At 37.7% G+C, this 15,508-nt stretch overlaps 1 protein-coding gene across 14 annotated transcripts in view; it reads left to right on the top strand.

The window, feature by feature from the left end:
• Window positions 1-15,508, top strand: part of COL13A1 (collagen type XIII alpha 1 chain) — a 263,539-nt gene that overhangs the window by 204,607 nt on the left and 43,424 nt on the right. For all 14 annotated transcript variants that reach the window (XM_040436364.1, XM_040436362.1, XM_040436356.1 and 11 more), the window contains 7 exons: window positions 3,702-3,770; window positions 7,081-7,125; window positions 8,578-8,622; window positions 9,314-9,457; window positions 13,081-13,179; window positions 13,614-13,658; window positions 14,688-14,729. In XM_040436364.1, coding sequence (XP_040292298.1) covers window positions 3,702-3,770; window positions 7,081-7,125; window positions 8,578-8,622; window positions 9,314-9,457; window positions 13,081-13,179; window positions 13,614-13,658; window positions 14,688-14,729 — 489 coding nt within the window. The remainder of the gene's footprint in view (window positions 1-3,701; window positions 3,771-7,080; window positions 7,126-8,577; window positions 8,623-9,313; window positions 9,458-13,080; window positions 13,180-13,613; window positions 13,659-14,687; window positions 14,730-15,508) is intronic.

The following is a 15,508-nucleotide window of genomic DNA, read 5'->3' as shown; positions in this document are numbered from 1 at the left end:
GGCCATAAATATTGAGTTTGGTTTGTCTGTTAACCCTTGCTTTGTAACTGGAAAAAAAATATTAAAATGGAAAATCTGCCAAAAATGTGAAATTTTTAAATTGTATCTTTATTTTCCATTAATTCTTGTGGAACACCTAAAGGGTTAACAAAGTTAGTAAAATCAGTTTTGAATACCTTGAGGGGTGTAGTTTATAGAATGGGGTCATTTTTGGGTGGTTTCTATTATGTAAGCCTCGCAAAGTGATTTCAGACCTGAACTGGTCCCTAAAAATTGGGTTTTTGATTTGCTTCTAAAGTTCTAAGCCTTGTAACATCCCCAAAAAATAAAATATCATTCCCAAAATGATCCAAACATGAAGTAGACATATGGAGAATGTAAAGTAATAACTATTTTTGGAGGTATTACTATATATTATAGAAGTAGAGAAATTGAAATTTGGAAATTTGCAATTTTTTACAAATTTTTGGTAAATTTGGTATTTTTTTTATAAATAAAATTATTTTTTTTTTTACTTCATTTTACCAGTGTCATGAAGTACAATATGTGACGAAAAAACAATCTCAGAATGGCCTGGATAAGTCAAAGCGTTTTAAAGTTATCACTAGTGTTGATCACGAATATTCGAATTTCAAATTTTTATCGCGAATATAGGTACTTCGAAAATTTGCAAATATTTCGAATATAGTTATATATATTCGTAATTTCGAATATTCGGAAAAAAAAAAGTCATTTTTTTTTTTTTTTTTTATCAGTACACATGATCCCTCCCTGCTTCTAGCTTGTGGGCCAATAAGAAGGCTGCAATATACTTGACTTTAGGAGTAGTAGTGTTTGCGAATTTTGCTCTATATTCGTTTTTTTTCGAATATTCGCTATATTGCTATATATTCTTGTTTTAGAATATTCCGAATATTCAAAAAAACTAAGTTATAGCAATATAGAAATATTCGGAAAAAATCGAATATAGAGCAATTTAGCTAATATAGTGCCATAATCTTCTTTGTCTAATAGTTGTAAGTTGAAAAATTCGAAATAAAAATTTGAATCCGAAGATTCGAATTACGAAAATTCACATATTACACAATCATTACCTTGCCGAATTTTCAGAGTAAAAAAAAATCGTGAATTTTCGAATTTGAGAAAATTCGACGAATATTCTACAAAATATTCGCGAAATATTGCGAATTCAAATATGACCCCTGCCGCTCATCACTAGTTATCACCACTTAAAGTGACAATGGTCAGATTTGCAAAAAATGGCCGAGTCTTTAAGGTGAAATAGGGTTGAGTCCTTAAAGGGTTTCTATCACTTCATATCACATATTTAGGTGTCAGACACTAGCGATCCGCTAGTGTCTGCTCTACCGAACCATCCTAATATAATAGGTTTTGGGGCAGCCGTTTTGCTAAAATAACAACTTATATCTATATGCTAATGAGCCTCTAGGTGCTATGGGGGTGTCATTAGCACCTAGAGGCTCCGTCTACCTTCCTAAACTGTCGCCGCCCAGCGCGTCCCTCCAGCCCGCCCATCTCCTGCTGAATGCGATCCTCTCCGTGCGCGTCTCTGTTCTGCGCATGCGCAGTGAATGTCTGACCGCTTCCCTGCTCAGACATCTCCACTGCGCCTGCGCCGATGACATCATAGTGCTCCGAGGAACAGGCGCAGTGGAGCTGCAGATCATCGCATTCAGCAGGAGATGGGCGGGCTGGAGGGACGCGCTGGGCGGCGGCAGTTTAGGAAGGTAGACGGAGCCTCTAGGTGCTAATGACGCCCCCATAGCACCTAGAGGCTCATTAGCATATAGATATAAGTTGTTATTTTAGCAAAACGGCTGCCCCAAAACCTATCATATTAGGATGGTTTGTTAGAGCAGACACTAGCGGATCGCTAGTGTCTGACACCTAAATATGTGATATGAAGTGATAGAAACCCTTTAAGGGGTTAAAAACAGGGTGCCACATGTAAAGGAGCTGAAACTCCTAAACCCTTCATCCAATTTTAATGTGGATACCCTCAAATGAAAGCTAAAAGTTTGGACTTTATGTCCATGTCCATTATATAACTAGAACTTGAATATGTTTTAGTAGATAGGTAAGAAAACTAATTTTGTCAGTGTCCAAATATATACGGACCTAACTGTATATAGTGTGGTGAATAGTTCCCCCCTTATGGCAAAATGTGAAATCCCAGCTACTTGCCAGCTAGTTCAGTGAAATTTGCAAGGGGGATTATCACCTGTCGATATTCCTAGGCAATGAATGATTTATACAGCGTAGTAGCAATCTGATGTAATAAGCACAGTAAGGCTACTTTCACACTAGCGTTCGGAGCGGATCCGTCTGATGTTTCATCAGACGGATCCGCTCCGATAATGCAGACGTTTGCATCCGTTCAGAACGGATCCGTCTGCATTATTACTTAGAAAATTTTCTAAGTCTGAAAGTAGCCTGAGCGGATCCGTTCAGACTTTACATTGAAAGTCAATGGGGAACGGATCCGCTTGAAGATTGAGCCATATGGTGTCATCTTCAAGCGGATCCATCCCTATTGACTTCCATTATAAGTCTGGACGGATCCGCTCGCCTCCGCACGGCCAGGCGGACACCCGAACGCTGCTTGCAGCGTTCAGGTGTCCGCTCACTGAGCGGAGGCTGAACGCTGGCAGACGGATGCATTCTCAGCGGATCCGCCTCCACTGAGAATGCATTGGGGCCGGACGGCTGCGTTCAGGACCGCTCGTGAGCCCCTTCAAACGGAGCTCACGAGCGGACCCCTAAACACAGGTGTGAAAGTAGCCTTAACTAGTCACTATTTCTTTAGCACTAGAGATGAGCAAATTTTTGTAAATTCAATTCAGGTCTGATTTGGCTGTCCATTTAATTCCGATTCAAATCAAAGGTGCTTCAATTGTCTTGAAAATCTGTGGATGACAATCTCTCACTGTTTCTCTCCTCCTATAGAATCCACATTTTTCAAATTTTTTTGGATGAATTCTGATTCTAAAGAATCCATTCGCTCATCTCTGTTTAGCACCATTAGCAGAGTAATCTCTTGGGGTCAAGTACCCCTTCCAATGCTTAATATTGCGATTTGTAAGGTACAGTAGCTCTGTAAGATTTGAAATGAGTGAAACCATTCTTGTTTACAGCCAGAGGCTGAAAATCTAACAGATGGAATCAGAGTAGTAACCTGAAGCTTTTGACCCTCAATACGTGTGCTACCTGTGCTGTTAGTAAATGTGTTCATTCAGGGCCCCTATACACATAAATTTGGTCTGGTGTTTTTGACCACTAAAATAACACCATAGAAACAGCTTGTATTTTTTTTTACATACTGCAAATGTTTTATGGCGTTATGTCTGTGCTTTTTTTTCTTTTCAAAACAAATGTGTGTTTTTCAGCCATCTTTTTTTCCTATTGAGAAAATGGTAACGATGCCTGGAAAAAATGCTATAGTTTCAACACGTTACATTAAAGAAATACACCAGAGACACAAAAAAGGGCCCCAAATGGAAAAAAAAAGCCCAAAATGCAAGAAAACACATGCAAAAAAACACTTCTAAAAGTTCAAAAGTGCTGAAAATGTCTGTATGTGTGAATCCAGCCTTAAAGTATCCGTATACCTATAAGAATTTGGTGTGTTTCTATAGGTTATGATCCGTATTTACATTAATGATCATCTATTGTTTTTACAGGGTCCTAAGGGAGAACCTGGGAAATCCAGCCTTGTGGAATATAATAGCAATCTCAGTGAAGCACTACAGGTGGGCAATGAGATATGCCAACAGTTTTTTTTGGTCTCTCCTCTCCCTTCTTTGCCTAAAATTTGCAGCTTAGATCTTTACACAATTTGTTTCAAATCAGAATTGTTTAGAATTGATTCAGTCATCTCTGTTTGTGAATAATTCAGAATGGGACAATTAGGTCTAGTGAGCTGTAATGCAAGGTCCATACTGGCATGTAAGAATTTAAAAGTGACAGGATTCAGCGGTGTTATGTGATGATTATAGCATCCCAGCATTGCAGAACCTGCTTTAGCCTCTGTACTATGAAATGGCATAAAGAGAGTGGGACCTGAAAAAGCAGGGAGCTTAAAATAGGATTTATCATTCAGCATCATTGTGCAGTCTGTCCATGTATAGGAATTTTAGCTGTAAGAAATTAAATTAGAAAGACTCCAGCTTTCTCTTTTGCCTGTAAGGGGTATTCTTTACACTACACTTTTCTTGACCTTTAATATCTTGCTGTCCCCCATCTCTCTCTCTCTCTTGCTTTTCCAAACCGAACCACACACTCACAGGCTTAATACAATTTAATTTAGTAGATATTGATCAGCCGGCTGTTCTAAAAGCATAGAACTTTACAGTCTGACGGCGGTGCCTACACTGTCTATCCATTTGCTGCTTGTTATAAAGTATAAGATCCTAGTTATCCCTTAAAATGCAGATTTTTTTTTATCTCCTGATTATTATTCAACTTTGTGTTTTTGGTAAAAAAAACACAAAAGTATTAAATAAAACTTTCAATACCCCAATCACAATGTCATTAGTAATAAGCAATGACATAAGTCTACAATTTCAGATTCGAACACCTATTAAGTCTCATTTATGATGTGCGACTTAAAAAAAAAAAAAAATCAATAAAGTCACATCTCCTTGCCAGGCAACCCCCTGATGTCCTTCTACAGACATAGACGTACACCACATTGAACTTGCAACAAATATATTAATACCGTTTGCCATTTCAAAAATTTGCCACAACCTTGCAAAGCAAAGACAGGCATAAAACTAACACCAAAACCACCGCAAATGATAATTCCCCCCTAAATCCCTATACAGTTACTGTAGACTAGATGACTAGACTAGAGTCTCTGAGTAAATTTAACTCTGAGTAACTGCTTAGGTGGTCTATTGAGGGCAGTTATCTCAGATTTGTCTAGGATTAGAAAAATGGGCATGTTTTTTACAGATATGACTTCACACTTCTCCATGGACTGTATCTGATATTGTAGCTTCTCCCCATTCAAGTCTTTGCAGATGAGCTGCAATAACAAACAAATCCTATGAACATGAGTGCCTCTGTTTTCTAATCCTGGAAACCTATTTAACATATGAGGGTCATGGTCAGGTTTTCTGATGCAATTTTGGATGCCAAAATCAGGAGTTGATCATACAATGAGAGGAAGTATAAAGAACAGACACAGATCATCCTCTTTTTTTTATTCACTCCTGGTTTTGGTTTCCAAAACTGCATCAGGAAACCTGACCGTGTGGCCTCCCGGGACCTTTATTCTCAGTGACGCATACTTTCTATGCTAATTAAACCACATCAGACCTATTCACGGTATTATGTATGGATGCTCTGAGGCATTCCATATTCCTAACATCTAAATCTAGTAGAAGGAGCAATATTCTTCTAATTTTGATAGATAAGACATTTAGCCATTGTAAGAGTATGCAAGAACAGCCTGACTTTCAAGGGGGCATTGAGGAGATATACAAACCGATCCAGTGGGTGATCTATACCCATGATGTGCGAGAAAACAGCATCTCATGTTTCCAGTTGAGCAAAGAAGTGAAAGAGTCTAAAAGAGAGATGGGAGGGATCCTTGGAGATATCTCCAGCATATTAAAATTTTGCCCAGCGTGATGTAATCATTGAAGAAGTTTGGGAGTCATGGCTTTTTCAAACAGCTGGTCAGAAGGGTTGCAGAAACACAAATTGTCCCAAAATACCATAATTAATTACTGGCAATTTCAGTGTCAGGATCATGCTACTAGAAATGATCCATATAGCTAAAAAGTTTAAAGACAACCTGGTGACATGAAATAATTCCTTTTGTTAGTAAAAATGTTGACTTAGTTCACTGCATTCCTGGCATTATTGTAACCACAGACAAAGTTGAAACGTCCTGCTTTTAAAGAGTTTTGATTTAGAAAACTTTCAGACGTGGCTTGCATTATTACATGGAGACTTTATTGATTTTAATGCAAATTGTGTAATGCTTCATATACTCTGTGGGGGAGCTGCATGATAATAAAACACCTGATGCCATGTTCTCTAAGACTATGGACCTTGTTTAAATGTCATGCACACAATCATATGGATTTTATGGTCCACAAATTGTGTATCTGCAAAATACACTTACAGTCCATGTTGCATCTGCATTTTTGAGGACCCATTGACTTCACTGGGTCTGTGGTCTGCATTTTGTAGCCAAGTATAGGACATGTTCTATCTTTTTGTGGAACGGACCTGCCGATGCGGAAATGTCTTTTCAGCAAAAGAAATAGGTCCTCAAAATATGGACCATTGAAGTCCATGGATCTGCAAAAAATGGGAACAGCACACACATGGCATCTGTATTTTTCAGATCCACAGTTTGCGGACCATAAAAGAAACGGCATGATCATGTGCATGAGGCCTTAACAATAATTATGTGGAAAATGTATCATGGGGGGGGGGGGGGGGGCAGTTTAAAGTCATTTTTGCAGGAGTCTGCGTTGCCATGATTTGCACCAGATTTATCAAATATTGTACAATGTTTCATAAATTTGGTGCATCTTTACATCTAATTCTTCTGTCTTGAGATAGTACTCTACTTTTACTCAACCCCTTTATTGCAGTAAAATTGCCATCATTTTTGCGACTTTTTTAAAAAGGTACAGTTGATAATTCTGGCATAAATCATCTCAACGGGCTAACCAAGCCCACTCTCCTTCCCACTTTTTAAAAATAGAGTGTGTTGAGTAAAAATGCAAAATCTCACAAAGTTTTTGTGAAATAATCCCAAAAAGTCAAAAATCCTATTGTGATTTTTTTTTTTTTTTTTAGTACCGGAAATTCGGAGCACAGGGCTAAATCTCCCCTATGTCTTTTCCACCATTTCTAAATTATTTACTAGTAACATTTTAGAATGTAAACATTTATTTTCCTTAGTAAAAGTATATTGCTAAATATCTAATCTAAATTTGTATAAAACCAAATGTCATGAAGTGAACATTTAGTTCAAATGATGTAGGGATTATTATATTTTATAATTTTTGATTTGATGTTTTTTTTTATTCTCTTCAGGGTCCTCCTGGACCTCCAGGAGCACCAGGTTTACCAGGACAAAAGGTATATAATTGCTAGAAAAACATTCCTAAATGAAAGAGATTAATTAGAAATTTACTTTACTCCATGATGTCTTAGGCTAGTTTTACACTAGCGTTACAGGTATCCAACAGGCTGTTCCGGCACGCAATGGTTTTTGCCCGGCCTTATCCCAGCATATTTGCTAGGTAGCAGATGGATCACTGCTGGATCTCATTATAGTCAATGGGGCCATAAGGCATTGCGGTAACATCCAGCTATGCCAGATCCAGAGAGAACAGCCTGCCACAGCTAATAACGCTGATGTGAAAGAAGCCTTACAAATAGTAATGTACATACAGTATACTGCACATACTCAAGATATATGCAAAACATGTTGTAAAGTTTTTGACAAATATTTTACAGTATATTCAGATATCATGTTCATGATTTTAATTTTTTTACTTTAAAAAGTTTTGAAATTCCCGTAGTATTCTGTATTTTTTAGTTTGCACTTTTTCTGTTTACGACATGGTTTTCATAACATACAGTGAAAATGTTGAAAAACAATAGAAACCAGACATCATGAGTATTCCAGCGTGTATTAGGCTAGGTTTACAACTGCACATATTTCTGTTTTCTGTTACTACTGACTATAATGGAGTCACATGAGTTTCCATCATTGGTGACCTTCACTCTACTGGAAAAAATAGCACAGCGTACGGTGCTATTTTTTCTGGCTTTCTTTTTTTTAAATAGAATCTACAATGATATAGATGAGAATATTGCATTGCCCACTGCAAGTTGGCAATTTGGCAAAGCATGTTGCTAAAATAATTATCTATAAAATACATAATATATTGTTCTGCATGTATGCATATGTACTATATATATATTTTTATATATATATATATATATATATATATAGAGAGAGAGAGAGAGAATGTTCCTGTCCTATTGGATACAGATTTGGGTGAAATACTTTTTGGTGAGGTATTTATTTCGGGTATGGGCCTGTGGACAAAACATTACCTGACAGTTTAAAAATAATTATTTCAAGCTTATTTGATAAATTTGCCCAAAATTATTAAAGGGGTTGTCTCACTTCAGCAAATGGCATTTATCATGTAGACATAGTTAATACAAGGCACTAATGTATTGTAATTGTCCAAAAGTACATGCCTATGTGTGGTCCCACGGTCCCGGCCACCAAAGAGACTGGCTCTTTTTCCCATAGTGTGCAAGCACGACCACCACTGATGGATTGCAGGGTGGTCATAACCATGGAAATGAGCAGTGTATAATGCAATGGAAAAAACGAGTCAAGCCAGCAAAGGTGTCAATATAGACAATCACAATACATTTGTAAGTACATTGAATGAACTTTGTCTACATGATAAATTCCATTTGCTGAAGTGAGAAAACTCCCTTTAATTGTTTACTATTAGTCTTTTATATATTAATAATAAATACTCGGTTGCTATTTTTCTCTCTTAGGGTGAAATTGGATTACCTGGTGCTCCTGGCCATGATGGAGACAAGGTAAATTATGATTACCTCTTACAGTCTGTTCACATTTTAGGGTCTGTTCAGATTTAGTTCAACAGAAGCTCCGACATAGGCCACAGTATAGGTAGAGAGTGACATACCTTGGCCACTGAATCCCATTATAAAGAAATGTATGCTGTGTAGTATAACTTTTTTAGGCCGTATCTCTGTATAGGGAAGTGTAGCAGACTAATCTTTCCTATGCAGTAAAAAGTATATTATGAAAATACTTGTTAATCTTATGTCAAAAAGACACAGAATGAGAGCATGGAGCCTTTCCCAGCACCGAATATAGAGTAAAAATGAAATGAGCCTGGAATCAACAAAAGAAAAACACAATTTTAATCAGGAGAACCACAGCTTTGTGTCTATGCAAACAGTTTGATAGAGAGCTCGCTAGTGACATATTTCCTTTTAGTGTACACTATTAGGGCTAAGAATTTCTTAGAAATGCAAAAACTGAACATTTAAAAATTTGACTTATGTTATGCATGTATTATGTTGTGTTTTCTCTCCTGCTTCCATTTTGAAGTCAATAAGACAAAAAACAACAGGTGGGTGAATCCACACAGCATAAGTTTAGCCCATTACCTGAGTCATACATTTCATTTTATTATCACATTGTGTTATGATTGTATTTACAAGTAAGGATGTTTGGCTATATTGATTTATTGCATAATTTTAGGGACCTCGGGGCAAACCTGGTGAAGCAGGACTTCCTGGTCTGCCAGGACAGGATGGACTTCAAGGACCAAAGGGCGACACAGGTCCTAGAGGATTACAAGGGCCTAAAGGAGATAAAGGGGATGTAGGACAAACAGGTTCACATGTAAGTAATAATGTAAAAATGTAAATACACAGTGCAGAACATACTGAGCACTAGCTTGTTCTAACACTGTAATATTGTTACAATTTTATGATAATCTATCAGTATCTGAACAGTGGGGGTTCAACTATCTGAGCCTCCAATAATCTGAATTGTTCACCCAGGTATAGCACCTTACATTTGTTGTGTCTGTGCCTTGGTCCTGCAGTCATTGAAGCTCATACCCATTCAAGTGAGTGGGACTGATCTGCAATTCCAGTCACTGTCACAGGATAGACCTATCATACTTCTTAATACTGATGTAAAATTATTGGCAAAATTACTGGCTAAATGCTGGCAAAGGTTGTATCTAAATTAGTCCAGGAAGACCAAAGCCGATGAATTCCGGAAGAAAACGTGATATTAGGAGTTTGTTTGCTAACATTCAGGTGGTGGAGATCTCCTGTCGATCTTGTCTTTGGACCCTACTAAGGTGTTTTACAGGGTGGAGTAAAGATTCCAGTGTAAGATGTGGAGAAGTTTGGGTTGGTGAACACTTTTATTAAGTGGGTTAAAATAATGTATAACTTGCCAGTAAATATTAATAGAGTTTTGAGTTTCTGGGGGTCACAATTTCCAGGAAGGTGGAATACTTTTTCTCTCACAGCATTTTGCCATTGATAAAAAGAGCCATAGAGAAAATAGATTTGTTTAAATTGTCCTTATTGAGGGCCAGCAGTATTTCTTTAAAGGGCATCTGTCCTCACAAGCAGTACCACTATGTCAAACAGTTGGCACCTGTCCATCCGAGCCTGTAAGCTGACTCGCATGATGTCTCTGGCATCTCTATATGTTCCATCAATCCTTGACAAAAATGCTTCTTATAATATGCAAATTACCCGCTAGATGCAACAAGGGTGGTGCCCTTGCACCCAGAGGCTACCTTCTCTGTCTTCTATGCCACATCCCCAGTCCCTGAAGTGTTGTGGGATCACATTCAGTGCATGTGCCATAAAGTGATAGAGACCGCTGGGCAGATGGACAATCTCCAAAGGAGAGATTAAGATTTGAGACACAATTTGATTATTTAATGATAACTGGGATGAAATAAGAGGCACTTTCTGCTATTTATAAGCATATTATACTTGGCATGACTACAACAGTTGAAGTTAGATGTAAGGTGAGATGGAAAAAAATCTGAAACAGTGCTTTTATTTTCCTCAAAGTGAATTGTGAAATGATACAGTCAGGTCCATAAATATTGTATCATCGACACAATTCTAACATTTTTGACTCTACACACCACCACAATGGATTTGAAATGAAACGAACAAGATGTGCTTTAACTGCAGACTGTCAGCTTTATTTGAGGGTATTTACATCCAAATTAGGTGAACTGTGTAGGAATTACAACAGTTTGCATATGTGCCTCCCACTTGGTAAGAAACCAAAAGTAATGGGACAGAATAATAATCATAAATCAAACTTTCACTTTTTAATACTTGGTTGCAAATCCTTTGCAGTCAATTACAGCCTGAAGTCTGGAACGCATAGACATCACCAGACGCTGGGTTTCATCCATGGTGATGCTCTGCCAGGCCTCTACTGCAACTGTCTTCAGTTCCTGCTTGTACTTGGGGCATTTTCCCTTCAGTTTTGTCTTCAGCAAGTGAAATGCATGCTCAATCGGATTCAGGTCAGGTGATTGACTTGGCCACTGCATAACATTTCACTGCTTTCCTTTAAAAAACTCTTTGGTTGCTTTTGCAGTATGCTTTGGGTCATTGTCCATCTGCACTGTGAAGCGCCGTCCAATAAGTTCTGAAGCATTTAGCTGAATATGATCAAATAATATTGCCCAAAACACTTTAGAATTCATCCTGCTGCTTTTGTCAGCAGTCACATCATCAATAAATACAAGAGAACCAGTTCCATTGGCAGCCATACATGCCCACGCCATGACACTACCACCACCATGCTTCACTGATGAGGTGGTATGCTTACGATCATGAGCAGTTCCTTTCCTTCGCCATACTCTTCTCTTCCCATCACTCTGATACAAGTTGATCTTGGTCTCATCTGTCCATAGGATGTTGTTCCAGAACTGTGAAGGCTCTTTTAGATGTCGTTTGGCAAACTGTAATCTGGCCTTCCTGTTTTTGAGGGTCACCAATGGTTTACATCTTGTGGTGAACCCTCTGTATTCACTCTGGTGAAGTCTTCTCTTGATTGTTGACTTTGATACAGATACACCTAATTCCTGGAGAGTGTTTTTGATCTGGCCAACTGTTGTGAAGGGTGTTTTCTTCACCAGGGAAAGAATTCTTCGGTCATCCACCACAGTTGTTTTCTGTGGTCTTCCGGGTCTTTTGCTTTTGCTGAGCTCAACGGTTGTTTTGGCCACGCCTAATGTTTTTGCTATCTCTACGATAGGTTTGTTTTGTTTTTTAAGCCTAATGATGGCTCGCTTCACTGATAGTGACAGCTCTCTGGATCTCATCTGATCTCATCTTGAGAGTTAACAGCAACAGATTCCAAATGCAAATAGCACACTTGAAATGAACTCTAGACCTTTTATCTGCTTATTGTAATTGGGATAATAAGGGAATAACATATACCTGGCCATGGAACAGCTGACAAGCCAATTGTCCCATTACTTTTGGTCCCTTAAGAAGTGGGAGGCACAAATGCAAACTGTTGTAATTCCTACAACGTTCACCTGATTTGGATGTCAATACCCTCAAATTAAAGCTGACAGTCTACAGTTAAAGCTGTGTTTGTTTCATTTCCAATCCATTGTGGTGGTGTATCAGAGTCAAAAATGCTAGAATTGTGTCCATGTCCAAATATTTATGGACCTGACTGTACAATTTAATATCATTAATGGGTTATATTATTCTTAGTTTGGGTTAGATAATCCTCTAGATGCCCTGACTGTAAGCAGGAAGACGTAGACTTTAGGTACATGACATGGGAATGCTGTAAAATGCAGAGATTCTGGGGTAAGATTTACAGGAAAATTGGATGTAGGTTTACAATTTCTTTACCTTATATAATGATTTGGGGGATACTGAGAAATTTAGCAGCTATTCTTAGATCTTAGGATCTCTATCACGAAGATTCTTTTCCTGACTTGAAGAGTAATTTTAGGATTATAGATATCACAAGAAAACCCATCAGAGATTACACAGAAAAACGTGGTTATTGAGTGGTAGAATAGGAAAGGATTTGGTATAAATCACAATATAAGGAAAAAGAATGGAGAAGTATATGGGGTAGGTGTGGTATTTAACTTTAATACTGCACTTTTTTCTTTCTGCCTCGAGAGGTGCGGGGAAGGGTTAAAATTTGATATGTTGATGAATTTGATTCATTTTCACTTTTGTAAAATATAAGAGAAAAATGAAACTAAAGAGGGGGGTGTGACGCTGCTTAAACTGATTGATGGGGTGCCAGTAACCATTCAATCTAATAACAATGGCCTAGTCTAAAGATAGGCCCTCAATATTCTAGTCTTAGAAAACCCTGATTCATATAATTAATCTGATATTTGGTTTACTTTTACCAGAATCTTAAGACTTAAACAACTTGTTTATATAGTTATTACAGTATTCATTTTTCAACTTATGGAAATGTTTGCATTATAGGGTCTTGATGGCCCAACTGGAGAGAAAGGAGAACCAGGTGACCAAGGACCTCTAGGACCCTCAGGTCTTCCTGGCCCAATTGGGCTTCCAGGACTTACTGTAAGATTTTCTGTCAAGCAAATTCTGTTGCATGTACTGTAGATACATACCTGAGGATTAGCTGTATTGTAAGTTGTGGAGGTACTTTGTTTTTTACATAAAAATATCATCGAAGAAACAAATTGACTTCATAATTTACATCTTACAATTAGTAAAGGATGTGTGATTTTGATGCCAGTTAACTTTTCTGTAAAACAATGGAGAATGTAAAAAGAATATGGTGAAAGAGACTATGAAGGCTTAAGTGGAGTCATCAAAGGAAATTTAAAAGTGGACATTTTAAGACTTGAAATTGAAATGATTCCCTTTCCAATTCCCAACTTTATGTTACCAAAAACAAGCTTCTTTCCAAATGACATGGCAAAAAAAAAATGATTCTAATGATTAATATGCATGGCTGGAATTCTGAAACTATGTTAATCCATTGTACCTAGGGAGAAAAAGGAGAGACTGGTGAGAAAGGAGATTCTGGAAACACGGTAAATACATTTTGTGTCCATATTTATATTTTTGTTGTGCATTTTAAAATGAAATGCACTTCTAGTTCTTCTTTATTAAAATTATTTTTATGGATTGGACTTATTAGAAGGTTCCTTGTATGCCACAGCACAAAACAACTTGTCTTCACTGGACCTAAAAGGTCAATGCGGTTAACCATAAAAATTAGATAACCCAGTAATCTTCCTCCACCAAATTTATATGCAAGGATTTTCTTCACAGTATGGGGAGGAGCAATTGCTAATGCCATTCCTCTTCCTATACAGATTCATTGTTTGCTGGCAGCAGAGGCTGTTTAGACAGCACAATCTGCTGCCAGCAAACAACGATTTAGGTGCCTACACAAATGATTCAACTACCCAATGAACAAGCATTTTTTTCATTCATTGGGTAATCGGCAGCACCTATACACGGTAGAAAATAGCTAACAAGCGTTCCTATGAACGCTCGTTAGCGATTATCTGATGGATTCTTGGCCCGTATAAAAGCCCCTTTAATTACAGGCAATGCTCCATGGCTCCTTTTGGAAGTGAGCTAATATGTAGACATTGAAAAAGGAAATAAGTGTCACCTGTAGTGCAGATGAATATCCTGTATGTGAAGCCCCTAAAAGAGCCTTTTATATGTAAATTTGGGTATCCTCACAAGGAGAATCAGTATCATTCATGAGGGTGAGACTTTCAATATGTCATTGCTAATATTTCTCATTGGAGGTTGTGTGACTGTGGGTTGGATTTTATGCACATTAGATGTGGATGTGCTAAAGCCACTGATTAGAAGGGATGCCCATATTTTTCTTTGGCTGCATTGTGTAATCTGGAACTCCTTGTTTAGACCCTGCTTATTTGTGATCTCATAAGTGATATATTTTTTTATTATCCAGACTAGTTAGTAATAGTTTGGACAAGTAGTTGGTGGTCTTATAACCAGTATATATGTATGTAATTGTGTTTCTATGATTGCAGTATGTTAAGTGAGTGTTGCTGATTAATGCATCTGTGTTGCTCTAGGTGTCTGGGCCTCCTGGCCCTCCGGGTGTTCCTGGGCCTGTAGTAAGTTCTAATACCTTATCTATCTTGTTGTAATACATTTTGCTATTTTAGTCTAGTTTTGCATCTCCAGGAGAAAGACACTGCCTTAACTATAATAGGGTCTGGCAGAGAACCAGCCGCTTTCCGGCAAAAATGCCAAGAACCAGCCTGACAGAAGCTGCTGCATGCTACTGTTTGTGTCCGTCCGATTCCCAGCATTCTTTGCCGGAACTGGCTGCCGGAGCACAATGCCGGACATGTGAAACTAGCCTAATTGTGACTTTGAGCAATTAAAGTATGTTTGTGGTGCTTAGTAATATAAAAAAAAAGCTTATTGTCAGATACCATCTATCTGAAATATCTTCAGCTTTCTTACACCATAATCTTGTTTCACAGTTACATGAAGGCAGCCATCCTATTAAAGAATGTAGACAATGCTTTCTAATAGTCTCTGCTGCGCTCTGCTGGGATGATGTTGACATTGCTCATTTCAGTTCATATTATCTTTTACTGCTTTATACACAAGTGGAAGATTTATCAAAACTGTACATTATATACAGTAGCACCTATAAATTCTCTCTATTAATATACTGCATTATATACAGTAGTACTGCTGTTTGGTGTGTGGGTATGAAGTCCCAAATATAATAAATTATTAGATCGCCCACATTTGACTAACAAAGCACTACATTATCCCTGATAGAGCACTGCTTGCTGTTTTTTTTTTTTATGCCCCATTACTTACAGAATATAGCTTGGCCTGAAAATAATATATTCACTGACATCAATCACAGTCAACT

Source organism: Bufo bufo, chromosome 6, assembly GCF_905171765.1.
Source record: "Bufo bufo chromosome 6, aBufBuf1.1, whole genome shotgun sequence".
Classification (NCBI taxonomy): Eukaryota; Metazoa; Chordata; class Amphibia; order Anura; family Bufonidae; genus Bufo; species Bufo bufo.
This window is presented reverse-complemented; position numbering and strand designations above follow the sequence as displayed.